The sequence below is a fragment of the Umbelopsis ramanniana genome, assembly GCF_025399195.1.
Source record: "Umbelopsis ramanniana AG unplaced genomic scaffold K450scaffold_43, whole genome shotgun sequence".
Taxonomy (NCBI): Eukaryota; Fungi; Mucoromycota; class Umbelopsidomycetes; order Umbelopsidales; family Umbelopsidaceae; genus Umbelopsis; species Umbelopsis ramanniana.
Genome location: NW_026252129.1, coordinates 1 through 25,277, shown reverse-complemented (window position 1 = coordinate 25,277; position 25,277 = coordinate 1). Strand labels below are relative to the sequence as shown.

General features: G+C 44.4%; 10 protein-coding genes across 10 annotated transcripts; 6 read left to right on the top strand and 4 right to left on the bottom strand.

The window, feature by feature from the left end:
* Positions 1-77: 77 nt before the first annotated feature.
* On the bottom strand, positions 78-2,595 carry K450DRAFT_176952 (uncharacterized protein; the record flags this gene model as incomplete). Its single annotated transcript, XM_051584252.1, has 3 exons — positions 78-341; positions 425-2,096; positions 2,183-2,595. 3 exons carry the CDS (start codon positions 2,593-2,595, stop codon positions 78-80), a joined length of 2,349 nt encoding a protein of 782 aa, XP_051442949.1.
* Positions 2,596-3,159: 564 nt separating this feature from the next.
* On the bottom strand, positions 3,160-3,987 carry K450DRAFT_273282 (uncharacterized protein; the record flags this gene model as incomplete). The annotated part of the gene is made up of 3 exons (XM_051593080.1): positions 3,160-3,312; positions 3,394-3,749; positions 3,819-3,987. The coding sequence occupies 3 exons, from the start codon at positions 3,985-3,987 to the stop codon at positions 3,160-3,162; spliced, it is 678 nt and encodes a 225-aa protein (XP_051442948.1).
* A 255-nt stretch (positions 3,988-4,242) lies between these two features.
* K450DRAFT_249162 (uncharacterized protein) lies at positions 4,243-6,071 on the bottom strand. The gene is made up of 6 exons (XM_051590355.1): positions 5,919-6,071; positions 5,459-5,843; positions 5,177-5,393; positions 4,992-5,111; positions 4,791-4,928; positions 4,243-4,735 (listed from the first exon to the last, which is right to left on the bottom strand). The coding sequence occupies exons 1-6, from the start codon at positions 5,965-5,967 to the stop codon at positions 4,349-4,351; spliced, it is 1,296 nt and encodes a 431-aa protein (XP_051442947.1). The 5' UTR covers positions 5,968-6,071; the 3' UTR covers positions 4,243-4,348.
* A 1,503-nt stretch (positions 6,072-7,574) lies between these two features.
* On the top strand, positions 7,575-9,558 carry K450DRAFT_249156 (uncharacterized protein). The gene is made up of 6 exons (XM_051590354.1): positions 7,575-8,100; positions 8,165-8,255; positions 8,322-8,381; positions 8,459-8,743; positions 8,817-8,863; positions 8,951-9,558. The coding sequence occupies exons 1-6, from the start codon at positions 7,590-7,592 to the stop codon at positions 9,412-9,414; spliced, it is 1,458 nt and encodes a 485-aa protein (XP_051442946.1). The 5' UTR covers positions 7,575-7,589; the 3' UTR covers positions 9,415-9,558.
* A 795-nt stretch (positions 9,559-10,353) lies between these two features.
* On the top strand, positions 10,354-12,946 carry K450DRAFT_282086 (uncharacterized protein). Its single transcript, XM_051593419.1, has 2 exons — positions 10,354-10,780; positions 10,898-12,946. Exons 1-2 carry the CDS (start codon positions 10,376-10,378, stop codon positions 12,617-12,619), a joined length of 2,127 nt encoding a protein of 708 aa, XP_051442945.1. The 5' UTR covers positions 10,354-10,375; the 3' UTR covers positions 12,620-12,946.
* A 1,028-nt stretch (positions 12,947-13,974) lies between these two features.
* K450DRAFT_176997 (uncharacterized protein) lies at positions 13,975-17,390 on the top strand (the record flags this gene model as incomplete). Its single annotated transcript, XM_051584253.1, has 2 exons — positions 13,975-14,734; positions 17,014-17,390. The coding sequence occupies 2 exons, from the start codon at positions 13,975-13,977 to the stop codon at positions 17,388-17,390; spliced, it is 1,137 nt and encodes a 378-aa protein (XP_051442944.1).
* Positions 17,391-18,373: 983 nt separating this feature from the next.
* K450DRAFT_249149 (uncharacterized protein) lies at positions 18,374-19,691 on the top strand. The gene is made up of 2 exons (XM_051590353.1): positions 18,374-18,814; positions 18,878-19,691. The coding sequence occupies exons 1-2, from the start codon at positions 18,484-18,486 to the stop codon at positions 19,654-19,656; spliced, it is 1,110 nt and encodes a 369-aa protein (XP_051442943.1). The 5' UTR covers positions 18,374-18,483; the 3' UTR covers positions 19,657-19,691.
* Positions 19,692-20,269: 578 nt separating this feature from the next.
* On the top strand, positions 20,270-21,430 carry K450DRAFT_282084 (uncharacterized protein). Its single transcript, XM_051593418.1, has 2 exons — positions 20,270-20,455; positions 20,526-21,430. Exons 1-2 carry the CDS (start codon positions 20,320-20,322, stop codon positions 21,281-21,283), a joined length of 894 nt encoding a protein of 297 aa, XP_051442942.1. The 5' UTR covers positions 20,270-20,319; the 3' UTR covers positions 21,284-21,430.
* Positions 21,431-21,609: 179 nt separating this feature from the next.
* On the top strand, positions 21,610-23,644 carry K450DRAFT_249145 (uncharacterized protein). Its single transcript, XM_051590352.1, has 2 exons — positions 21,610-22,380; positions 22,462-23,644. Exons 1-2 carry the CDS (start codon positions 21,706-21,708, stop codon positions 23,476-23,478), a joined length of 1,692 nt encoding a protein of 563 aa, XP_051442941.1. The 5' UTR covers positions 21,610-21,705; the 3' UTR covers positions 23,479-23,644.
* On the bottom strand, positions 23,645-25,256 carry K450DRAFT_282082 (uncharacterized protein; the record flags this gene model as incomplete). The annotated part of the gene is made up of 4 exons (XM_051593417.1): positions 23,645-24,701; positions 24,789-24,870; positions 24,936-25,182; positions 25,247-25,256. 4 exons carry the CDS (start codon positions 25,254-25,256, stop codon positions 23,811-23,813), a joined length of 1,230 nt encoding a protein of 409 aa, XP_051442940.1. The 3' UTR covers positions 23,645-23,810.
* Positions 25,257-25,277: the final 21 nt, after the last annotated feature.

Here is a 25,277-nt window from a genome sequence, read left to right as displayed (position 1 = left end):
GAATCATAGTTGGGGAGGGAGGGTATTTGTTATATGTAAAATTACAATGAGAGTTAAGAAGGGACATAGATATAAAATTAAACACCACCACCGAATGAGCCCATCTTGGCACGCGCTTGACGGTCAGCTTGCTTGCGAACCAGGTAATTGAGCTTATCCATCACATCTTCCAGTTTCCCTTTACGCTCTTGGAGATCAAGATGTTTCATGATAGACGGGTTTTCTCGGGCAAAGCGCTGAATTTGCTGTCGATCCAATTCATACACAAGTCTATTGTCAACCTCTCGTGGGAACTGGAAGAAGAATTCATTGAGCAGCTCGACCTGTATAAACATAACGGCCTGAAAAAAAAAAAAAAAAACCAGCATTTAGCTATCGAACTACAGGACACTTAGTGTGCCTCCTCTCGCTGGGTTTAACTTACCGTGTACGTTAGCTTCTCAGCAATAACGTTCAAGAAGGCTTCAGGGCAGTACTGCTTGTTTTCTTGAGTCTTGCATTGCCGAGACTTCAAGGCAGCAATACGATACTTGAGAATCATAGCTCGATCACGTAGGAACAATGCTTCGCGAGCCTTTTCCAACAGCTTGGGATTATACAGTGGCTTGATGGCCTCTTCCTCATCTGAGAGACTGGCGTATTCAATGTATGGCTCGGTATTACCATCTTGTTGTTGTTGACGAACTCTTTCCTGTCGTCTTTGATCCTCGCGCTCGCTGTCCAATAAAAATTTGATGGCTCCTCGCAGCTTTGTCTTGCCCACGGCGTTCTTGATAGTGTTGGCCATGCTATCGCACATCTCCAACTCCTTTTCGAGCAAAGCAACCGTGCGCTTGACACCATCCTGCCATTCTAGATCCGTGACTTCCACTTCGTACTTGTATGGCTTGATGGTGTTTTCAACCTGGTCACTGGTAGTGAGGAACTTGGTTCGCAAAATCTCGCTGGTAAAGCTAGCGATCTGTTTGCGTGTCTCGTTGTGGTAATTGAAAGGCTCTCCAGCAGACAAACGTTCCATATTGTTCATTAGAATGTCCACAACAAGTTGCGTGGTAGATCGTCCAATACCGCTTTTAGTCAAGGCGGCAGAAGCGAGGTCTACTTTGTAAAGCCAGTAGATGTCGTCTGAGGCAGCTTTCGGTAAATCAGACACTTTAGGATCCGACCAATATGTCTCCGCACAGATGTCCAAAACGCGCTGCTCTAGCATGGTTCGCACTTCATGGCGTACTTGAGGCTTTCCAAACAACAGTGCAAATTCCTTAAAGTTGTGCTTGAGAGAATCCATGGTTTCTGCCACATATGATTCAGCTGTGACTCTACGGTCATTGTACTGGACCTTGAATTGGTAGCGGGCTTCTTCAAGTTCCTTTTGTACTGCATCCACAATGCTATACAGTGAGCGACCCATGCCCTGCTCCAAAACATTCATCAGTTTGCGACGAAGTGTAGCGGTTCCGACATTGACACCACGTTGGTTGAATTCAAACTTATTGCGGAAAAAGTTTTCCTCATTGCGAATGAGAGCACTTGTCATGTTGCCGTCCACATCTTCTGGTGCTTTGCATACAACACCAATGTATCCCAAGTGCAGTGGGTACTCTGAGTTTCTGAGAATAGCGGCTCCGGCTGAAGGTGGAACCAAATCCATCTTGGTAATCACACCAATGGTTCGCAGACCCATGGGATCCACCTTTCGGCTCGCACGCAGAGCAGTGGAGTTTGCAAGATCCACGTCCGCAGAGCATACAGCCAGAATAATGTTAGGCTCTTGAATATACTTGTCGCAAAGCTCCTCAATTTTAAGCTTGAGCGTTTCTGGTTGGTTTCGATTGGAAATTTGGATGTAACCAGGAAGATCGATCAAAGTAAGATCTGGGATGCTTGCAGAATAAATTCGTAGCTCAATAGGTTTGGCCGATACACATTCTGCATCCGATACAGCCAAGTTGAGATCGGTCAAGGTCCTTTGGATCTGCTTGAAATCATGCACCTTGCCAAGTTCGAGTTGAGGAAACTCTCCATACTCCTCATCGGAATTAGGTGTGTGGACAAGAGTGAGTTCAATTGGCCGTCTGGTGACCATGTTAGAGCCCCTATAGGTTTCAACGGATGGTCAGTTTCAAAAGTGGCTAGAAATTTACAAACTGTGGAGTTTGATGATGGATAGTGGCACACTTACTTTGGTAAAAACTCATGGCCAACAATGGCTTCCAACACAGACGATTTTCCAGAACTTTGCGAGCCGACAACAACAATGCTTGGCAATTTAAGCGTCTCATTATGGTCAATAGAAAGGAGGATGCTTCTAATTTCGATGAGCTTCTTAGTCAACATCATGAATTGCTCATCGTGTTGTATAATGGTATCCCTATTTTGTCTTCCTCGTTTGTTGCTTTGATACTCGTCATCGTCTGACACGCTGAATGCTGCCGCAGCGGCCAAAGCTGCTCCTGAGGGACCACCACCACCACCACCACCATTACCGCTACCACCATTCTTGTCGCTCTGTTGACGTCCTGCTAATTGTATCTCGTCTTCTGGTTTTAATTGGCCAAAGGTATATAGCTTGCCAAGGTCATCTTTAGGTCGCATGAGATCCTTGACGAAATCCGGCACGCCAATATGAATTTCGGGCACTCGCAAGTCAAAGTTGATGATCTCGTTTTGCACAGTATCCAGAGCTCCTTTGACGCCAATGAGTAAATCAGCAGCAGTGTCATTCCAATCTGTATGGGTTATAATCGAGGATGAGTTAGACTGGGGTTATGTCGGAACGGCCATTCCAAACTCCATATAAGTTTACCTTGTAGCTTGCTGTTTGCAAGAGTGACGCTAGCGGCTGCACCACCGGCAAGAATGAGCGGCAGCCTTCCAATTGAAAGTATCAAACGAGGACCGGCCGAGAAGGCAAATGTACGGGTCGATGTGATGGGTGTAAGGCGATTGAAGCGAATGCTACGTGGCCCTACAGGTGCTCTGAACGGATGGCGAGCGTCCAAGACGGCAGGTCGTCGATAAGCGCGCGTCATAGGTACTCTAGGTAACCTATGAAGTGCGGGCCGTGCAGCGACCACTGTACTCTGTAGCATGATAGTGTATGATACGAAAGGTGCAAACAATTTTTTGGGATATTTATTACTTATACGCTGCTGGCAATTATGTGTCACGCCGGAACCACACAAAAAGATTATTGGCAGGCATTTCATGGACTTCCTTTAGTACAAATCCATGCTTGTTACCTTCTGCTTCAACTGTTTCCAAATCTCGAATACCCCATTCGCTATTCCTCTCTCGCAAGTCGATATCAAACTGTTCCAACCAAGCAGTTCGTAGAACATGGTGAGTTGTTAAAGCTAATACATGCCTCCCAAGACGTCAAGAATAACTTACATCTTTGTTACTTGGGCTGGAAAATTGTCCATTGCGATTGAACGCTCCGTAGATACCAAGCCAAGCGTTGGGACCAAGGACTTGGGCCAAGTTTGTGAACAATCCCACTGTATGTGCCCAAGGACTGATATGCGTAACGTTGACGACCCAAGCAGCATCAACCGGATGAGAGAAAGCTTGGGTACCGAAATTCAATACGGTAGGTTCGGCAACATTCTGCACGTTGGAGTACTTTATCCAGGCGTCAATTGAAGGTAAAAGCATTGAGTCGCCTTCAGTTGGATAAAAAGTGATATTTGGCATCTGTTGGGCCAATTTAGTCAAATGTTCCCCTGAACCAGACGCTAGCTCAAGCACTGACATAAGTTGTGTCAATAAACATTAGGCATAACTTTCAATGTTTTGGTAGCAAACGATATCCTCACCTTTGGACCCAGCCGGCAGGTCCTTGAAACGCTCACGGAGCTGATTCAAAATAGCCTCTGAATTGCGGCGCGTCCAGGCAAATTCAATGCGACCATCGGAGGCAATGGGAATGTCCACCCTGTAGTATTTTTTCAAATGAGCAGCAAGTGCGGTGGGATCTGAGGCCATATGAAGAGGTCGCCGATTATAGTCTGGTCGGTGTTCGGCTGAAACCTGAGTTTTATGTACTTTTAACGTATGGAGTGGCTTGACGTTCTTGCAAATAAAACGTCCAGTTTCTATTGTTGTGATCAGTGGACTTCTGGAAAGCCACCGCATGTTCGGAACGAGATACGAGGTTTCTTTTATTTTGAAAACAGTAGCTATATGTTCCGCCGAAGGAGGATTATGTTGAAGGAATACGTTATGTACTGCAAACAAGGAGAGCAGTATTAAAGCAGGCGTTATGTTCTACAGTTGGTATGTACATGCAAAGAGAAAAAGGGGGGTGAAGTATGTCAAAACAGAAAGAAAAACATTCGGTGGTATCTTAATTAAATTTGAGTGAATCCAACTTAATGTCTTTGGTATTTTCAACCGTCAGTACATCTGATTTGGCTTGATCAGCTACAGCGTTCAACGCGTGGCCCCGAGCATTTCCCATGTTTCCAGATACTTCGTTAACGCCACTAGGTTCGGTGCCAAGGCGAAGATCCGATTGCGCTACAGAATGTTTGGTGAAGTCGTAGTCTAAAAACTTGGCTTCCATATTGATCAAGTCGCGGCATTGGTCAGCTGTCCATTGCTGACTGAAGCTTCGGTGATGGCTTGAAATATTCGTGTCCGTCGGCTTCTTCCGTCTTCGGGATTTGAGAGGCGAATCTTCTAATAGCAATTCTTCCAGCTCGTGCACCACATCAAAATTGGCTTTCTTGTTCTAAAGGATACATTAGCAATGATTATAAACTCAAACACATTTCTAACCAACTTACATCTGGACAGAATGGAGGATCCAATGTCTTCTGCTCAATCTGTTTCCAGTCTATATCGCGAAACCAAGCATGTGTGATCAATTGAGAAAAGCCATCTTCTCCTACTCCTAATCGGTTGCTTGGGTTTTTACACATCAGCTAATAAACAATGTCAGCGGCGGGATGATAAACTAGGTTTTTAAAAAGGTGGGCAGAGCTTACCCTGCCGATAACATCAAAACATTCAGGAGACAGGATATCGTGAGCATTATCTGGATACTTGAGTTCTTCGTAAGCAATTGCCTTGGATATGGCATCGTTAGAATTTCCTCGAAACGGCCGCTGAAAAAGGTAAAATCAGCTCTCAAGATTTAGGGTGTAGACAAATATGCATGGCAGCCACTTACTTTTCCAAAAAGCAGTTCATAGGCTGTCGCCCCCAAGCTCCACCAATCAATGGCTGTGTTGTAACCTCTTTTCATCAATAATTCTGGAGCCATGTACGCCATCGATCCAGCAACAGAGTACATGATAGCGCCTTCCTTGCACCTGAAGGCAATGTTAAAGTCGGAAAGGTGAGCATGTCCTTTATCGTCCAATAATATATTATCCGGCTTGATATCCCTGAAACATAAAAAATAATGAGGAAAAAGCATGTGGATGTACGGGGCGGGGAAGAAAGAGCTTACCTGTGAATGATGTGGTGGGTATGCAAATAATGAATGGCTAGAGCAAGCTCTGCCACTATGAAACGAACTTGATTTTCTCGAAAGCAACCCAATCGATCCAAATGGAATCGCAAGTCTCCTCCAAGCATAACATCGAGTACCATGAACATGTTTTCTTCATCCTGAAACGCATATCGAAGGTTGACAATATTGGGGTGCTCGATGTGTTCCAGCAGTTTGCGTTCCGATAGGATATTTTGAACAGCGTGCATTTTGATGCATTTGTTCTTGTTGATGTATTTGAGAGCATATATCTGCTTAGTACCTTTGTGTTGAACGATTCTAACTTTTCCGAATGAACCTTTCCCTATAGCTCTCAAAAGGTTGAAGTGACTTAGATGAACATCTTTTTGGTTTTTGGGGGGAGGTGTTAGTTGGTAGACGCTTGCTTAAATCGAAAAGTTTTGGCTCCATACACTACCTTCTCGGTCATAGTCGATGTCCTCTCCTCTGCAGCAGACGGCTCCCATGAAGTTACCGAGGACGAATGGTGAAGATTTAGCAAAATAAAGGGAGATTCAGAGAAGGGGAGGGTGGGGTTTGTCGCGGCAAAAGAAGAAGAAGAAAAAAAAAAATACTAACAGACTGGTTAGCAGAGACGATCACTTATGTTTCAAAGTCACACAAATTCTTCAGCCCTATGGCCATGTCTTACCAACCAGCTCTCTTCAGTAGAACATTGGACGCTCGCTCCTCCACTAAGATTTTAATAGCTCTTTTCCTTTGTATCACTTCCTTGCCCTTTGACAATGGGTATGACCGTGTTTCTTTCTTCTTTCAGCCTCTCCGACTCCCGCCACTACCACACTTGGCAACCAAATACATAAAACGCGACTGTGGGGGAAGGGTTGACGGGATTTAAGGAGTCACCATGTAAACGTGAACTTGCCGATCGATCCCTCATGGCACTTATTGGCGGCTCATCCTTGCCATAACTATATCCCCATTTCCGGAGCCCATTCCAATTATCAGAGCTGAACAACAGCCATTGGGATATGAAAGGTAGGTGTATATGCAAGATCGCCATCGTGTGAGTAAATAGATAATCTACTTTATTCTATGGGCTTGCTTGTTCAATCAATTTCTTTGTACTGGTATTCTGTTGGTAAACTGAACTTCTCATTATGCTCTACACACGGTCAATTCTAGGTGTTCGGAGACCGGGCTTCCCATTACTGAGTGATCATTCCCCAAGTGAACTGTAGGTTTGGTCATTACTTTCCCACTCACCCACATCAGCATGGGTGGGCCACGCCCTCCACGCTGGTCCTGCCTGCTGGAGAATTTATTGCACTCGAAATTTTTCATGTAGGACAATGGCTGGCCAGTCAGACGAACACACATCCTTCGTCACCTTGAGTGACCATATTCTAAGCGCAATTGGGTGTGGTGCATTAGTTCCCAAAGGCGGGAAATTTTGTCTGTTTGGAAAAAAAATACTCTTTACAAATTCTCCTCGCCGCATAAGACCTGCACGCATGGCTTATCAACTGAGTCCTTCACTATGGACTAGAACCCGCTCCTTTTACCTTCTTCGGTTTAAAGCCTTTGAACGTGGGGGCAATGATTTGTCTACCGAAGCGGGAGTTCGGAAAAAGTGCTTGGACCATACACTTTCGCCTTTACACTTTTGGCCTGGTGCTATTTGCTTTCCAGTGATACGAGATTCTGCTGTACCTGAAATTTTGGGTACGCTGGCAAGATTTTGATGCCAACATGAATAAAAAAGCCATATCTCTATACAATTTTCACTATGCTTTGCTGTTCGGCTCTGGTTTATCCCGCTTGAACATTGACTTCCTGGAGAAAACAAACCATGTCGTGATGCCTTACCGTCGAGACAAACGCTCACGGTAATAATGCATGCTCACGAGGGACACTTTTAATTTCCCAACAGATCATGCTACGCTTGTCCAACAGCCTGCTTTGGGTCAATGGTTGGCGTAAGTTTCGTCGGGTACTTTTTATCGATGCACTAAAACAGAAGGACCCCTACGCGTGATCTATGCAAGCAAGATGGATATTAGATGAAAAAAATTCTCTTTCGTGTAGCTCTTTCTTTTCACTCTTCTTCACCCACATTTGTACAGTTATGCCGAAAATTGAAATACCAACGCCTTGGACTCCCAATACCATCGCACCTGTAAAGATATATGGCGATATTGGCAACCCCTTGCAGGTCAAGCTACTCAACAACGAGGGAGTAGATCTCCCTTCTCGATCATTACATAAGCAACCAAGCATCGATCTCTATTCACGAACATTGCATCGCCAACCCAGTGAAAAGCTTCTCCAACAAAGGCATCGATGTCTTCAGGTTTCTGAGCATGATGTTCCGTCAGAGAAAGCAACCAATTTAACCCTGGCCAATAAAAAGAATCCACAAATGAGTATAAAACCGCCACAACGCCTTCCTGAGCAACAGCAGCATATAGTGTGCCCGAGCCCCAAGACACCAAATTTAAATGCTGTATTTTTACAACAAGACCTTGCTGAGAAACCCACCATGGAGCTCACTCAAACTGATCACATAAAATCCTTGCTCGATACTAGCAGAGATAGCAGTCGATCAATATTAGGAAGAAATTTTTCTAAATGTACAGGTAAGTTGTGTAACACACGCTAAAAACAAGGTCCCAATGTAGTCGGTATTAACCCAGTATCCAGACCCCCATTCTATGTATCCCTTACCCACTGATCAAGCAGAGCTGGCCCGGCTTGACAACGAACATGAGCTTATGAAAGAGCTATTCAATTGGTAAGCTGCCAACCACTGTGGCCCCAATCCACTTTGACCCCGTAACCAATATTTTTTTCAAAACAGCATTTATCGCTCTCCCATCGAAACCTTGTTGATGAAAGGCATCAAGGTGCTAGATGTTGGGTAAGGAACCTTCCTCATTTTCGAACTCGTGGTACTGAAGACAATTTATTGACCTGACTGTGGCATGTTTTTTAAAGTTGCGGCTCAGGCAGCTGGTGCATTGAAATGGCCCAAAAATACAAGCGCTCTCACTTTACTGGCATTGACGTTTCTTTGAAAAAGGATGCTTCCATTTCTCCCAACCTCACCATGCTCAAGGTCGATATGACGAGCGCTCTTCCATTTGCCAATGAAACATTTGATTATGTTTTTTGCCGTAACCTCTCCCTTGCTATCCCCTTCGACGATTGGGATAGGACCATTGGAGATATCACTCGTGTAGCCAAGTACAATGCCTACCTTGAGTTCATGGAAGCTGATTGGTAAGTGACCCCGAAACATTGTCCACATCAAGGAAGCCATTTTCCACTAAAGCATCAGTCCACTTCATTGCAGGGAAATAAAGCGCTCTGGTCCGGCTTTGAAACGCTGGAATACTTTCGGTGGGTATAACCTAATAGGCAATGTCTCATTTGGCTCATGTCCATAATTACTAAAAAAAAATTATTTGTGTTTGATCTACACTACAGCTATTGCTGCCTTACGCAACCGCCAATATAATCCACGCATTGGTAGAAACTTGGATGTCTTCCTAAGGTCTCATCTTTCCGACATCAATAACACCTATTTATCCATGCCGGTTGGGGTATGGTCAGATACCAAGCTTGGATTAAAAGCTCAGCAATATTGGATTGAAACTATGGCGTCGCTTAAACCTATTATTTTGGGCAGCACGGACCCCAAGACGATTGGTTTTGCTACTTACGAGCGGTTGGTTAGCCTTGTACAAAAGGAAATGGCCAAGTCACAATGTTACTGCAACTATTACGCTTACTATGGCCGCAAAGCCGAGGAAGTACCGATTTACCTTGAAAAACGTTCCAGTCATAAGAAGAACCGATCACAAAGCTCGAATAGGACGTTCTCAGCTTCATCATCTCCACCTTCAGATTGCAGTGACACCACTGACTCGTCCGCATCACTTTCAGTGTGAGCCACCATTTTTGCAAACCACCCGTTCCACTGACGGAACCACAGTATACACATGTATATCCCCCGGGGGAAAATGACTACCCCATCGTAAAATGTATCTAGCAAACTGTACATGATTTTTTTATTTATTATTGGCTTGCATCCACATTATGTTCTGTAAATCTATTCCTTGGAGCCCTACATGGCATTAGCGCTTTGCCAGATGTTGTGTTACCATGCTCACGGAATCAAAAAGGTATAAAATCATACAATACTTTTTGGATTCAACTACGCCCGGCATATTGCCAAAATGCTTAAATCTTGGAAGTCAGCCATAACGAATAGAAAAATCCACCGGCCGACTCTTTGGAGCCCCACAATCTCCGCGCGCTCGCCAGTCGATGTTGGGTTGAACACCTTATCAATATCTAGCTCCCAATTGGCTGAGTTGCTGCCCCCGCCAAAATCATCGCCACTGTAAACCGTTGACCAATTAGATATGGACTTGCAACAAGTAAAAAAGAATTTTTTGCATCAATGGAAATATTACGGAAAACGCAACGTATGAAAGTAAGGGGGAAAATGTTTATTGTTACATTGACCAACATGTCATTTGGCGTGTGAGCCCGCCCAAAGTTTTCTCATTTTCCTGTCCTACGGTGAACAGGCGTTTATTTTGTTTCGATTTAAGTACAGATCGATGCGATCTTCTAGTGACAGACCAAATAGAACAAATTTATTATGAAGACTAAACGGACCGGGTTTGGTTTTCCATTGAACGTGTGCATACGCACTTAAGCTTGATCTAAGTGAGCACCATGAGTTGACCCCATGGCTTTGCTTTACGGGTTCACAAAAGTAGTGTGCGGCAGTGCAAAAAAACCCGTTGTATAAAAAATCATACCGAAAATCAAAATGAAAAAAAATAATAATTTTTAAAATACTTGCGTAGCGGGACTTCCCGTGGTTTCTTTGCACAGCTAATGAATTACCATAGTTTCGACCATGACGCCATGGCCACGTCAGACATGCTGAAGCAGCAGTCTTATGGCCACCATTCCACATATCGAAACGAACCTTCAGAGTTTGATTTTTTTTCATTAGTAGAGAATGGAGTGGACTCCCACCATCTCTCCAATGACCAGCTGCACCAAGCCATTCATGCCAATCAGAAGTTCATGTCCAACCTGCCTCAACTCACTCCTGATACTACTGAAGGAAATCGCACTGGTAGCTCTGTGCTGACTGGTCATAACCCGGACTATGCTACCATGTCACCACTGAATATGGCTACGAATCCCGAGAATGCTGAAGAGTTTCACACCCCATTGCAAACCAGTACAAGGTATACGAACCATGACGAATTTCATAATATCATGGATGATGAGGTAGGTTATGGGGTTTCCCCCCTTTTTTTTTTCTCATACTGGTGTGGTTTGCCCGAATGTGGTTTTTTTCTAATACCCCATTTTTTATCTTTTTTTTTTTTTTTTGTAAAAAAACAGAACTTCTTCACACCGTTAGTGTCACCTGCCATTACACCGGTGTTCAATGGGGGATACTCCAATACCACGATGGCCAGTATGAACCATGATGTTCATTTCTCGCCACTTTCTTCTCCGGCACTGCATCCTCACCAGTCATCACCTCACTTTTTCGGTGATATGCAATCGAATGGTCATCAAGAGGACGGACAATCAGCTGAGGCTATTTTGCAGCGTAAGCTTGCCCTGATCGAACAGCAGCAGCAGCATTTATTAGCCCTGCAACAGCAACAGCAACAAAAAATGCAGCAATCTGCCTCGTCACCCAGATTGCAATCAACTAGCAATAACAACAAGCGAGGAGCAAGGTCCAATTCTATCAAATCTCCTTATCAAAATGGTTACAATGGTAATGTCAAACGACAAGCAACGCTTAGACAAAAAATTGCTATGGCTAGTCCCCAACTCAAAAGCTCCATGGTTAGTCAAACGGATGGAAGATCAAACGGTGGATATCAAACCCTAGGCAATATGGCCCATATGTCACCTTTACAGCAGTCTGCATCTTCACCTATGCTGGATTCAAGTATGCCACCACCATTACCGCAAACATCCTACTCAGCTGCATCACCGCATGCACTTCGACCAGCAATGTCGTCAGCACCATCTTCACCAACCTCGCTGGCACCCGCAACCCCTGCATCGTTAATGAAGCTCAATGGAGGTAGAGGAAGTGGATCCAATAGTGTGTCATCATCGCCGTCAAGCAATGCCAATGCAGGCGACTTGGGGTCAGTCGATCATATGCCTAGTTTACCTGATGCCATTTTACCTATGGTACTGGATGCGCCACCTCAGTATCCCTTGTCATCACCGTCTCTCAAACCCACCTCGAACAGACGGCGAAGCAGTACCAATCGGAAAAACAAAAAGGAACCATTTGCTTCACCAGCTATTGCCCCTAATTTTGGTCTCTCACCGAGAATGTCCATGAGTGATCCAACCATCATTATGTCACCAGCCGCCCTCCGACCTCAAGTATCCCAATCTCCACGGGCTCTCAAGCCCTTAATATCCCCATCTCTCAAGCCCAATTGGCCACCTACTCCAAACTCAGGTGTAGTGGACCAAGAAGCAGCGGCCCACATTTTGGCTTCCAAGAGTAATTATCAAAACTTACGAGAAGGCAAGATTGCCAGTTTGGGGATGCAGTTTTCACCCAGTATTCATTCTGGCATTGAGATACGACGAACTGCTCACAAGGCGGCAGAACAACGACGAAGAGATACCCTGAAGAAAAGCTTTGATTGCTTACGAAATGAAATTGTTGGATCGCTTGTGAATGAAACCGTTCAAGGAGCTGAAGATGACGACTCGACTGACACTGTGGTCGAAGATGAAGTGCGCAAGGAGAAGGAGAAGGAAGTCAAACAGATGAGCAAAGTTGTTCTGTTACAGCACTCGTTTGAGTACATTGTGCGACTCAAGGACGATAATCGATTGAAAGATAGCAAGCTTGACCGTGTGACGCAGAAGCTTCGTGAGCTTAGAAAACAATCTGGTCTCCCCGAGGTCACGGAAGAGGAAATGGAAGAGGAACGGGAAGAAAAGGCTGAAGCAAGGCGTCGACGTATTGAACGAACCGAACGCCTGGCCTCCTCTCAACGAGAAGAAGAAGAGAACAATGGAGATACTTCACGTCGCTCAAGTACTCGAAGCAATGATGTTGAAGAGAGCGAGTAACGGCCCACCCTCCTCGACAAAATTTTCCTTCTACCATTTCCTTGCTACCACACTTGCTAAGTTATAAAGGTTTTCAATCCTTGACCCCTTCATCTATAGATTTTTTTCAATTTCTTCGTTATTTCCTTTTTTTTTTTTTTTTGCTTATTACTTTTTTGATTTTATCCCGTTTTTGCATCGTTGCTCTATATATTTTTTGGCATATCTCACCATATTTTTGGAAGTTTGCTCCGCCGTACTTCACTGATTTGTATCAACTTTTTCAGTTTTCTATTCAAGTGTAATGTAATAATCCTTCTCACATTGAGAAGGTCTTTCCAACCCATCATCGTGTTGTCTTCTCTTTGTCTGCTGTGGCAGACCATGGTAGTGACATGTGCAGATAATTGTGCTCGACACGCTGCAATTGAAATTTAATCGTACGCGATCTTCCTTTTGTGGGGTAAAAATATCCTACCATTCACTCGGTATTGGCCCTGTTACCATACTTTATTTTTTGACTTGCCATGGTTTGCAGTGATGGTGTGTTCTAGACATCTGACCGAAAGATCATGTCATTCTGATGTATTGGTGCAATAACTTTATTTCCAAGTCTTCTTCCACTTGCCTATATTGCAATTTCCCATTTGCATGGTTCCCCGATCATGTTGTATTGCTAAGCACTTCATTGAACAAAAATGCTGTACCTTCGTTTCCATTCGGTATCTCATCTTTGTTGTGCATACTTGCTTTTTGCACGAGTGAAAACGATTATGGTAGACATGGAAGAACTTTGGCAACTTCCACAAGCAATACATCATGACAAGGGAACGTTCTGAAGAATATCGCATGATCAATAATAATGCTTATTTCAAAATCTGGCATTAAAATTACATCAGGTGGGCCTTTGGGTGTGAACTACCGTTCGGATTTCGAACAAGACGTTGTTCGGCAATGGAACTGGAAGTCGGAGGGCTGGTATAGGGTTTTTGAAGATGACGCGAAGTGATAAATCGATAGAGATAAAGCAATGCTAAACAACGTAAACGTCGTAATTTTACTCGCTCTTGCCTTTGCATTGCAACACTATGCTTGCCTCTATTTCTGTTCGCAGAAAGCTACATCATCCTTCTAGAATTTATTTTTTATTTTTTTTACGTTCAACATGCACCATGAGACATCAATCAAGATTAAGATTAGGGTGCATCAACGAAGCTGAAAGAATGTCTGGTAGCAATACGTAGCATTGCGTAGACAGAGCAGATGGTCCCCACAGTTATGAACCATCATTCAGCCGAGTCATATACCGGCCAACATGAGTTAATATAAAACAGCGGAAAAAGGTCAATGGGTTCACTCCTTAAAAAATGATGTCAATGCCATTAACCAATCTACTCCTTATACTACTTTCTTTCCAATCATTGTGTTCAGCTGCTGTCATCAAGAGAGAAGGCACAGCATGGAATTACTGGCGAGACAAAGCTTTTGGTGCCAACGTTGGCAACTGGCTCGTACTTGAACGATGGATAGCACCTCAGCTATTCGAACAGCATGCTCCAAACGCTAATGATGAATGGACATTCTGTCAACAAGCCACCAATGCATCGGAAATTCTGAAAGAGCATTGGAGAACCTGGATTACTGAAGATGATTTCCGTACTCTGGCCAGTGTAGGCGCCAACCACATCCGTATACCCGTTGGATACTGGGCTTTCATAGCACCTATCGATGGCGAGCCCTATGTGACAGAAGGACAAAAACCGGAGCTAGAACGTATATTATCATACTGTGGAAAGTACAACATCAATGCGCTCATTGTGTTACATGGTCTACCGGGATCACAGAATGGTGAACAGCACTCTGGACATGCTGGAGCCATCGAATTCTACCAGCGTGACCACTATTCGAGAAGCTTGACCGCCGTTCAAGCAGCTGTGGATTGGATGAATAGTCTCCCATACGATCTCAAGTCTCGAATCTCGGGCATAGAACCCGTAAACGAACCTCAAGTTAGAGATGATCGAGAATTCCGTCTACTATCCTATTATTACAGGAAGTCCTATGATATCATCCACCAGTCAGCATACCAAGTGCCAATGATCTTCAGCGATGGATGGAGACCGATTGACCAATGGCGTGACCTTTTGCCCAGTGGGGCTAATGCCTTGATCGATTGTCATATCTATTATGCCTTCGACCCCAGTGCGACAAGGTCTAGTGTTAAGGAGGACATCTGTAGAAGGGCCTCTGCGTTCAAGAACTTCAATCTCCCCGTCCTAATTGGAGAATGGTCACTAGCAACCCAATTCTCAGGTGACGATGATTGGAGTCATCAGTTCATGGATACACAAGTTGCATCGTGGAGTCAGGGAGCAGGCGGGATTATGTGGACCTTGAAAAATGATATAAACTCAAAGGAATGGTCTTTTGAGAAATTGGTCTCAATGGGCATTATCAACAATGAAACCTTGTACAAACATCCACGATCGGCGTGCTGATGTACGCGTACGTAGTAGCCATTTTCTACATATGGTAGATCGCGATCAGGAAAATTAGATCATTTTCCGGCAGTCCATTTTGTACCAAATAGAACGAACCATTGATAGATTCCTTTTCTGTATCAGCTAGAAATCATCAAGACATTGATAAATCAATAGAAAAAAAATGTAGGCACACACTCAAAGAAGTAGACTTTTCAGTGGCATTATTGCCGGTTTATCAGGCGTGCACCCTCGTATGACGATCACACCAGCGCACTGTTACAGTATAGCATGTCCGAATATTACGATGGGCAACACGTCCCGACGGATGAACTTTCCCTTTGTGATACTAACAGGGTCCGGCCAAGTGATTTTAAAATGAAAAGGGAAAAGCAATATGAATCGGTATCGGTGTTAGAACCTGCTGCAGTGTTTTGTATCGACATGGAAAGAGTGGCAAGGTGAAAAGCATTTTTGACCATGCAACTTCACCATGAATCAACTCATTCGAACATAATCTCTACTAAAAATCCTACGTAGAGTGGGTAGAATGGATTTTCATGAGTTTTTGCCAAAGGTGCTTACGTTGTGTATTCAATGATTTTATTACATATAGCCAAATTCGGTAAATTTAAAAAAGCTGTTAAGTGCAGGAGACCATGCCCTGAATTTAATAAAACGGGACCCGCCGTGCTAATTTCTTTTCTCATCACTGCGAAGTTACACCTTGGTCGCTTCGCTTAGTTTGAGCTTCCACTTGAGCTTCTTATTGCTACAAAGAGATGATCCTCACGTGAATGCGTTGTATGTAACCAACGTAGTCTGAAAATCGCTTTTTGGCCAAAGGCTTCTCAAGAGTACAATGCCCCGTTTCCAGCTAGCACAAGCTGTCGTACTACTGTTGGTCTATCTTCATTTCATTTGGGAATCTTCTCCCGTCAATATCCTTTTCACCTTACATGGCCGTTTGCAGCACATTACACCTTGTTGTTTGTACCGTCAGCTTCAGGATACAGGTTGTACACAGTCTCGCGCTATTACGGGTTGGCTTATGGATGGACAAAACTAAGCGACTTCCGAAAGGTAATAAAAAAAAAAGTTACGTTATATAAAGGATCCTATTTCTCCATGTTTGTATATATCCCTTCTGCAAGGTCGATTCTTCTACCACCAAGTCAAAGATGAAATATTCCTTGTTGTCTAGCATAGTAGCCATCGGTTCGGGACTGTTGACTGTCACATCGGCCAGCCCGGTCAAGCGCGATGGTACACCTTGGAACTACTGGAGTGAAAAAGCTTGGGGAGCCAATCTAGGAAATTGGCTGATCCTAGAGAGATGGATGGACTCGACCATTTTTGACACTTATGCATCCAATGCTCAAGACGAATGGAATTTTTGTTTGGATGCTTCCAATCCCTCCCAGGCTTTGACTAATCACTGGAACAGTTGGGTAACAGAAAGCGACTTCAAGACCTTGGCAAGCGTGGGGGCCAACCATGTTCGAATTCCCGTAGGCTACTGGGCCTTTATCACTCCTGATGCAGGCGAACCCTATGTTGCAACTGGCCAAAAGGCTCAAATCGAACGTATTTTGGGCTACTGCGCAACTTACGGCATCAATGCCATCATTGATCTGCACGGTCTTCCTGGCTCTCAAAATGGTCAGGCTCACTCAGGTCATATCGGTGCTATTGATTTCTATACATCCCACAATATCCAGCGTGGTTTGAACACTGTCCAGGCTGTCGTCAATTGGGTGAATGGTTTGAACTCTACCTTGAAGCATCAAATCTCTGCCATTGAATCCGCCAACGAGCCCAACGTGGCTAACTCTACCATTTTGACTACCCTTAAAAGCTACTACCAGAACGCTTACAATATCATCCACGCCTCAACCTACGATGTTCCAATGATGTTCCATGATGGTTTCCAAGGCTTGAATGCTTGGTCTGGTTTCCTTCCTGCCCCTGCCAACGCTGTTATCGATTTGCATCCATACTGGGCTTTCCCACCCAGCACCGACAGCAGTACTATCATCTCCCAGATTTGCGCTATGGGTAGCCCGGATAGTGGTTTCCATCTTCCCGTTATGATCGGCGAGTGGTCACTTGCTTCTGGTGTCTCGTCCAGTGACACTTGGTTGCGCCAGTTCATGGATACGCAGGTCTCTGTTTGGAAGCAAAGCGCAGGTGGTACTTTCTGGGCTTTGAAGAACAACATTAACTCAGATGTTTGGTCATTCGAGCAGCTCATCTCTGAAGGATACATCAATAGCGGTACCTTCTCCGCACATACCAATGCTCAATGTTAACTATGAGCGAAACCAATGTGCTTCCAAAGCCATTTTTCTGGGATGTAGTGATATTTATTTAACTAGTAGATGAAGAAAGAGTGAATCCTTCGCTGATGTCTGGTCCATCGGTGAGATCGTTCTTCATCCATCAGCTTTTGTATACCATATACTCTCGTGATCCATAAAACCCATATTATAATCCGTCATGAGGTTTGGCCCAGCCATTTGCCTGATGTGGTCCCAATGCCAAATCAATAAGCCTGCATTGAAAAATTATGAATACCTCATAGTATTGAGATCTACACTTGTCATAAATCAGCTTCATGACGCTAGTCGTATGAATTCACTCCCAAATACAACTATAAATTCTCCATAGCCCACTCAACGCTGCGAACCTACGGACTATGAGCCTGTAGGGCGGACTATTCCCGGACCAGTACACTATTTCTGGGACATTTGTGAGAAAGTCATGGGTGATCCTTTGATAAAGTTGGCTTTCATCTCCCTATTGTATTATTCATAAAAATGTTCTGCCAGATCCACAGTATTATACGGGGAGGCAATTATGAAACCTAAAGTGGACTTGATATCGCAAATGTTTTGCACCTACCTATCCAGGATTCTTTATGTGCTTTAAGTTGCTCCAGTCAAGTGTCTATGCTACAAGCATTAGTAATCATAGAATCTGACATGAGGTACCTTGGCATCAGCACTTGGCATCAGCACTTGGCAACAGTTGATTCGCCAAGGGAGGTGAATCTGGAGAGACGCAATCCGCCTGGTCAAGGAAGGAGTAAATTCGGCCCGCGTGCAATCCTCACTGTGGCTGGAATGATTTCTAATCGTCTGATGGACCTCCCCTACAACTTAATTTTTCTAAAGACGGCCTAAAATTCGCATTGACAAACATATGGGCTGGCAAGCGTAAAATGACTGGCAATATCTCTCATCCTTCACAAAGCGCAGCATCTAATATCGAAGAGCCATTGGGCAACAGCTATGAGAATATCGATGACTGCGCACGTCGGAATAATGATGGGGATGCGTAAGCTTCGTCCATGCCTCCTGGGTGTCACTCACTTCTCAATTGGGCCAAAAAGGAAATTTATCAATGCCTCACTGGCCGGTAACACTGCTGTTCAGCCTCCGGGTTATCAACTTTTGCAATGGAGGACTGCTATGTTTTGCATACGTACTCGTCGTCGTCGAAGCCGTGACCGGAGCCGTATTTTATCCGATTTTCTTTTTCTGTTCTATATATTGGCCATGTCGATCGATGTCGAACTGTATAAAACAATATCAGAACATGGTTAAAGTCCTCGTCTTTGGAGCTACTGGCGCTATTGGAAAGGAAGTCGCTCGTGCATTCTCCCGAAATGGCCACACTGTCTATGGCTTGACTCGAAGTGCCAAAAAGGCACACGAACTTGAGCGTGAAGAAAGTAAGTACTGATATTTTTTCTCAATTGAACGCCGATGGACCTGGTAGGCTAAATTTTGCTCAGTCAATGGAGTTGTTGGAGATGTTTCAGATCCGTCCACATGGAAACATCTGATCAAGAACGTGTCTGTCATTATTGACACCTCCTTCGATTACACAAATCCCGCCGAAAAAGCCTCCAAGCTTATCCAAGAAGTCGCTGAAGCAGTCAAGGAGTACCCAGAAAGACGATTTACCTACATTTACACCTCTGGTACATGGGTCTATGGTAATGACGCTGGTGTTACCGTTACCGAGTCTGATGCTGTCAATCCCATCCCCATAGTGGCATGGAGACCAGCTCTGGAGCAGCTTGTGATCCAAAGCCAGGACTTTGATGGTGTGGTTATCCGTCCTGGTATGGTCATTGGCAAGTCTGGCTCCATTTTTGGCATGTTGTTCAGTGCTGTTCAAAAGGGCCATATCACTCTTTATAACGATGAGAATACACGTATGGCTTCTGTTCATACAGAGGATCTTGCTGAAATGTACGTTGCCGCCGCGGAGAAGATCTACGCGGCCAAAGGACAAATCTTCAATGTTGTGAACAGCCAAACTGAAAACACCACCGATATCGTCAAGGCCATTATCCGTTTGGTCAACCCAGAGTCTACTATTACATACGAAAAGCCGACCGACCCGTTCCAAACCGCACTCGGATTGTACAGCCCTATTTTTGATATCAGCAAAGCTGTGAACCTTCTGGGTTTCCAACAGAGGCACAGTGGTGCAGTGGATGGTGTTGAAAGGTACTACAAAAGCTGGAAGGCTACAGCCACTGAGTGGGAAGATTGCAAGAACTGAAAAATAGCAAGAACTGTAGCAAGAACTGAGGCAACGTGTTTTGCTTAAACTTTTTTTGACACTGGGGGCGTTAACCGATACCTTTCTGCTGATTAACGTTCGGCGTCGTTACATGATTTCCCTTGTACCATTTAGATCTTGCCATCCAATATAATAAACATATCCTTTCTACTCTTACGCTTTGTAATAATGCAGAAAACACTGTGTCAATGTCATTTTAGATGACATTAATACCCACTATTGGGTATATAATTTTTGTTGGTGCTTTAGTGGGCTGTGCTGTTTCTTGTTGATAAACGCCTTATTAAGGAAATTTTAAGTCAAGGCCGATGATCCTGAAAAATACGTTTGGGTAGCCATGTAGAGAGAGACTGGAATTCATGATTGAGTGCTGACATAGATTTCATTTAAGAAGCAATTGGTTTATAAAGTTAACATGTTACTAATTGTCTAAATACGTTAACTGCACCACTTAATTGAAACCTCAGCCTGGCAATGCCGGCCAACATTGTTTATAATGCTATGGCCGGTTTAGAACGCCGACAGGGTTAGGAAACCGTAGTCCGACGGGGCAAAATCATATAAAAACCTTGACCTCAAAACCATAGTACAACTCCAATTCAACACACACAAGACAACAACAGTCAAGAAAAAAATAACAAGATGGTCAAAGTTCTCCTTTTCGGTGTTACAGGCGTTATTGGAAGAGAGGTAGCCAGATCCTTTGTGCGAAGAGGACATGAAGTCTATGGCGTAACTCGCAGTGAAAGCAAGATCAAAGAACTTTTACAAGAAGAGAGTATGTATTAAGCTACTAGCATAGAGGTCCAATTTTATTGCCTTATGGGTAACTAATTTTTTGACTACAGTCAATGGTGTAGTCGGTGACGCGGCCGATCCATCCACATGGACTTCCCTCCTTGAACACGTCAGTGTCATTATCGACACGTCGGCTGGCTACAGTGATCCCACCAAGGCTGCCTATAAGTTACTTGAGGACATTACATCCGCAGTCAAGCAGTATCCTAAAAAGCGATTCACCTTCGTTTATACCTCTGGACTATGGGTATACGGCGAGGGTCTCGGCAAAACAGTGGATGAGACTTCGCCAACAAATGCTATCAAAGCTGTTAGCTACCGACCAGAGTTTGAGCAAAAGGTGATCGAAAGCACTGCATTTGATGGTCTCGTCCTTCGACCTGGCTTGGTCCATGGCCGAAGCGGATCTATCTTCGGCGTATGGTTTTCACAAGTTGAAACTGGGTCTGTTACCTTGATAAATGACGATCAAACACGCATTGGACCTATCCACGCCGACGATCTAGCGGAGACTTATGTCAACGCCGTCGAGCGCATCCAAGTGACAAAAGGACAAATCTTCAATCTCGCTAACCGCCAAACTGAGAACGTGACGGATGTCATCAAGGCCATGGCGCGAGCCGCTAACGTTGATGTTAAAATCACCTATCAAAAAGCCACTAATCCATTTGAGGAGGCTCTTGGCTTACATGGTCCCACCTTTGATGTCAGCAAGGCTATTAGCGTTTTAGGCTATGAGCAGCGTCGCCCAGGTGTAGTGGACGGTATGAATCGTTATTACAAGAGCTGGAAGGCTCATCAGCAGTAGCAGAATCATGCCCTTCTGATTAGATGACAAAGTACTACAAAGATTTTTTTTCTTCGGTTACATTGAAATAAAATAAATATTGGGGTAACGTGGTCGATCCCACACCGCTGCCATCTCGTGACATGGTATATGGGATGAGGTTTTATTAAGCCATTTGGTTGATTGGTAATTTGGTCATATCTGGAATAAAATGTGAGTCTCTATGGAACTTGAAGAAACATTACGGGAATAGGCGAAAAAAAATTCTTAATACCAGAAAAATTTTCGTAGCAGTGAGGGATTTCTGGCGAATCGTATTGGGAGCGGTCCATTTTGGGACCATTTGCCTTGGGTGACAAAGCATTTCATAAGTTTGGGTTTATTTTCTGGTCTTTATTTCTTTTTCTACTTATCACTACTTTCACACTCTATTGCTGCTCAACATGGGCGACGAGAACACCGCAACAAAGGCTTCAAGGTGGGGTTTGGAACGGAAAATATCCACCAAAGAAGGTGGCCTACTGCATTCACTTTTCCACCCATCTCGATCTCAGTCCAACGCATCGTCAGTCTTGCCTACCCCAGCTGAAGAAGATCCGAATCGAACTAATGCCGGCAACCACAATGAGGCCATACCCGCACCTGCCATTTCTATTGTGTCAGCTAGCACTAACCAACAAGCCATACCAGGCAGCCCTGCCTTGACCAACAGTAGCAGACCCACTTCCCCGGTCTCTTCGACGGGCGGTAGTGGTAATGCCACCAATACCAATAACAATCAAGCACGATTCCAATTATCAGAGGACGGTACACATCGACATCATTTGGTTATGCCAACCGTCAGCAAACTCACTTCGTCTTTAAATGGGTTGACCGGATTATTTCATGCCAGCAAAACACCTCACTTCAAACTTCCCCAGTGGGGAGCCAAAGAAGACGACACCTTGCACGTTGTTGATGAAAAGAAGCTGTCCAAGACTTCCTCTGATGTCAGCTTGGCTGCCAAGTGGGGAACTTGCCAAGAAATCATTGGAAAAGGTGCATTTGGCGTGGTACGGATTGCTCATAAAGTTGATCCATCTGTCCCGGGAACGGGTGAGCGACTATACGCTGTCAAAGTAAGTGACATATCTCTGGCATTAACCCCATGTATGAGTTTCACCAATGTTCTGATCTAAAGTGACTTACACCTTTTTTAGGAATTTAAGAAGCGAAGTGACGAAACACCTAAACAATATATTAAACGGCTCACGTCTGAATTTTGTATATCATCTACCTTGCATCATCGAAACATCATTCAAACCCTAGATCTTTTACCAACGGCTGAAGCATCGACTACGTATTGTCAAGTCATGGATTATTGCAATGGTGGAGACCTGTTTCATCTGATTTTTGAATCCTCCGGCGGGCTAGCAACACAAGAAGCCAATTGCTTCTTCAAGCAGCTCATTCGGGGTGTAGAATATTTACATCGCATGGGAGTTTCCCACCGTGACCTCAAGCCAGAAAATTTGTTGTTGACGACCGATGGTTGCCTAAAGATATCTGATTTCGGCTCATCCGAATGCTTCCGTATGGCATGGGACTCACGTAGTAACCAAAAGAACTGCGCCATCCAAGGAAGTACTGGAATATGCGGATCTGAACCATACATAGCCCCGGAGCAATTTGAAAAGGGCGAGTTTGATCCTCGACTTGTCGACATTTGGAGTTGTGCCGTCATCTATATGGCTATGCGAACCGGCAAGCATCTTTGGCACGTTGCTAGACCTGAGGACCAGCATTATGAAAAATACTTGGCGTTCCGTCAAATCGTCGACGAAGAACGAGACAAAGCTCGCCGCATGCGAAGCGTTCACCGTACGTGTAGCACCGATGCGGAAAGAAAAGCGGAGCACGAACGCAGTGAGAAGGAGAAAAATGAAGGTATCGTCAAAGCTCGAGAGATAATAAGACGTAAAACCAAGGAAGGCGGCTTTGACGTTCTGGACGGCCTTGAATTTGGGGCAAAGAAATTGATCTACCGTATGTTGGATCCTAAAGCATCTCGCCGGTCGTTTGCTTCGGATATTCTCAAGAACGAATGGTTTGCTTCAATTTGGTGTTGTCAACCTTTCGAAGAACCCCATTCTCCCATGTTAAAATCTCCGTGTGCAGCCGACCAAACCTCAATCTCTTCAGATCAATCCGGAGAAACGTCCTCCCCAGTCGGTTAGAATTATTACCCTGTTCGCCTCCCCCTCTTCTGGCTGTCTCTCTTCCCTTACTGTAGCTTTAGCCTTTGTAACTTTGATTATATTCTTAGCATTACTTTGTACTATATTGTATGCCCTCCTTGACTTTTTGTTGTTTAAATAGTTCAACATTGCCTTCCCCATTATAATTCCATATATAAAGAGCCTCTGCTACTGCTGCTATTTATGTGCGAATTACAACATAGTTTATTGATTAAATTTGTTTGGTATAATGTACACCAGGTTTAAAGTGTACAATGCAAAGTTGGACAACACTGATATGTCGCCAGCGACTATTGTTCATGATGTCGGCACTAAATCAAATCATTGGCCACCTCTGGTGCCTCGACAGCAATGGTGGTTGCCAAGTTGGGCTGGTTGCTTTGAGGAGGTGCGTCATCGGTTTGGACCTCATCCTCACTGCTGGCTGTGGGATGGACAAGGAAAGCGGTCAAACTGGTGAGGAGGGCGACGAAGGCACAGAAATAGAACGTCAAGCCCGGCATGGTTTTAACCGTAGCCGCATACAATGCATTGACGCAAAATTGTGAAACAATGCCAGCAAATGCATCCACAACCGAAATGGCACCAAAGAGTTCACCTATTTCGGTGGGCTTGACCAGCATGGTCAGGAGCGACCTGGTGCTCGGCTGGGCAATCATCGATAGGGCCTGGATGGCGCCTGCTGCATAGAATGTTCCACCTGTAGGCACCATAGCCAATAGCGCTAGACCCACTGCATCCACCAAGTATCCAGCTCTCATCATCCAGACGTCAAACAAGATATCGTTGCGACGGCTTTGACCGGGTCGCTTGAAGAGACGAGTAAGAATCGGAAGCAACACCATGAGGGCAATAAGGCGTACGAACGAAGACATGCTCATGTAGAAACCACCCTCGTAGGCAGTCCATCCAAATTTCAACATGGCATAGAGTAAGGTTGGGGGTATCATGATGATGGTGATGAGAAACATAATAGTCGCCATTTGGTACAATGCATAGCGATTGGCATGGGCTGGTCTAGTTCGTACGATGATGTGGAGGGCAGAAAAAATATTCAGACTTTCTTTGATGGTTTTGCGTTTCTTGGTGCTGTGTTGTCCAACAAACGGATTAGATTCTGGTAAAATGAAGAGTGCATAAAGGAGATAACCGATGTCGCCCACGAGATTAATGTAAAATATGTTGACTAAAGAGCCAGTTTGCTGAAGGAAGTAAATTAAAACAGTTAGACGACGCCCATCAACTCTATTGCAATCTTGGTATCAGAACATGAAATCGTCTTGTCTTACCTGGATGACCCAACTGCCTAGCAATGGACCTACAGCCAAGCCAGAGAACATGGTTGCCATAATAAATGACATGTAGAGTGTGCTGACCAATCAATGTGGTAAGCAGATCGGTCGGAGATTGTAGTTTCTACTCAAAATGGCACTCACCGATCTCGTGGGTCTGTAGCATCTGATATGTAAGCGTTGAAGGCTGAGAAAACAGTGTGTTCACCCGCCAAAAGTCCCTTCAATATAGGTGCAATGAAGATCGGTATAATACCCACGACATCTTGGTACTCAGCAACCAAGATGATCATGGCCGTATACAGAATCATACCAACAGCTGAAGTGCGAATGACAAATAATCGGCCGCGGAAATCTGACTCTTCGCCAAACCAACCTGCTGTCAAAAGTACTATAGACAAATATAAACAATGATGTGGGGATGATGAGTACGATGTTCCTCCAACGATTTTAACCAATGGCCATAGTTTTCTTACTCGATACGGA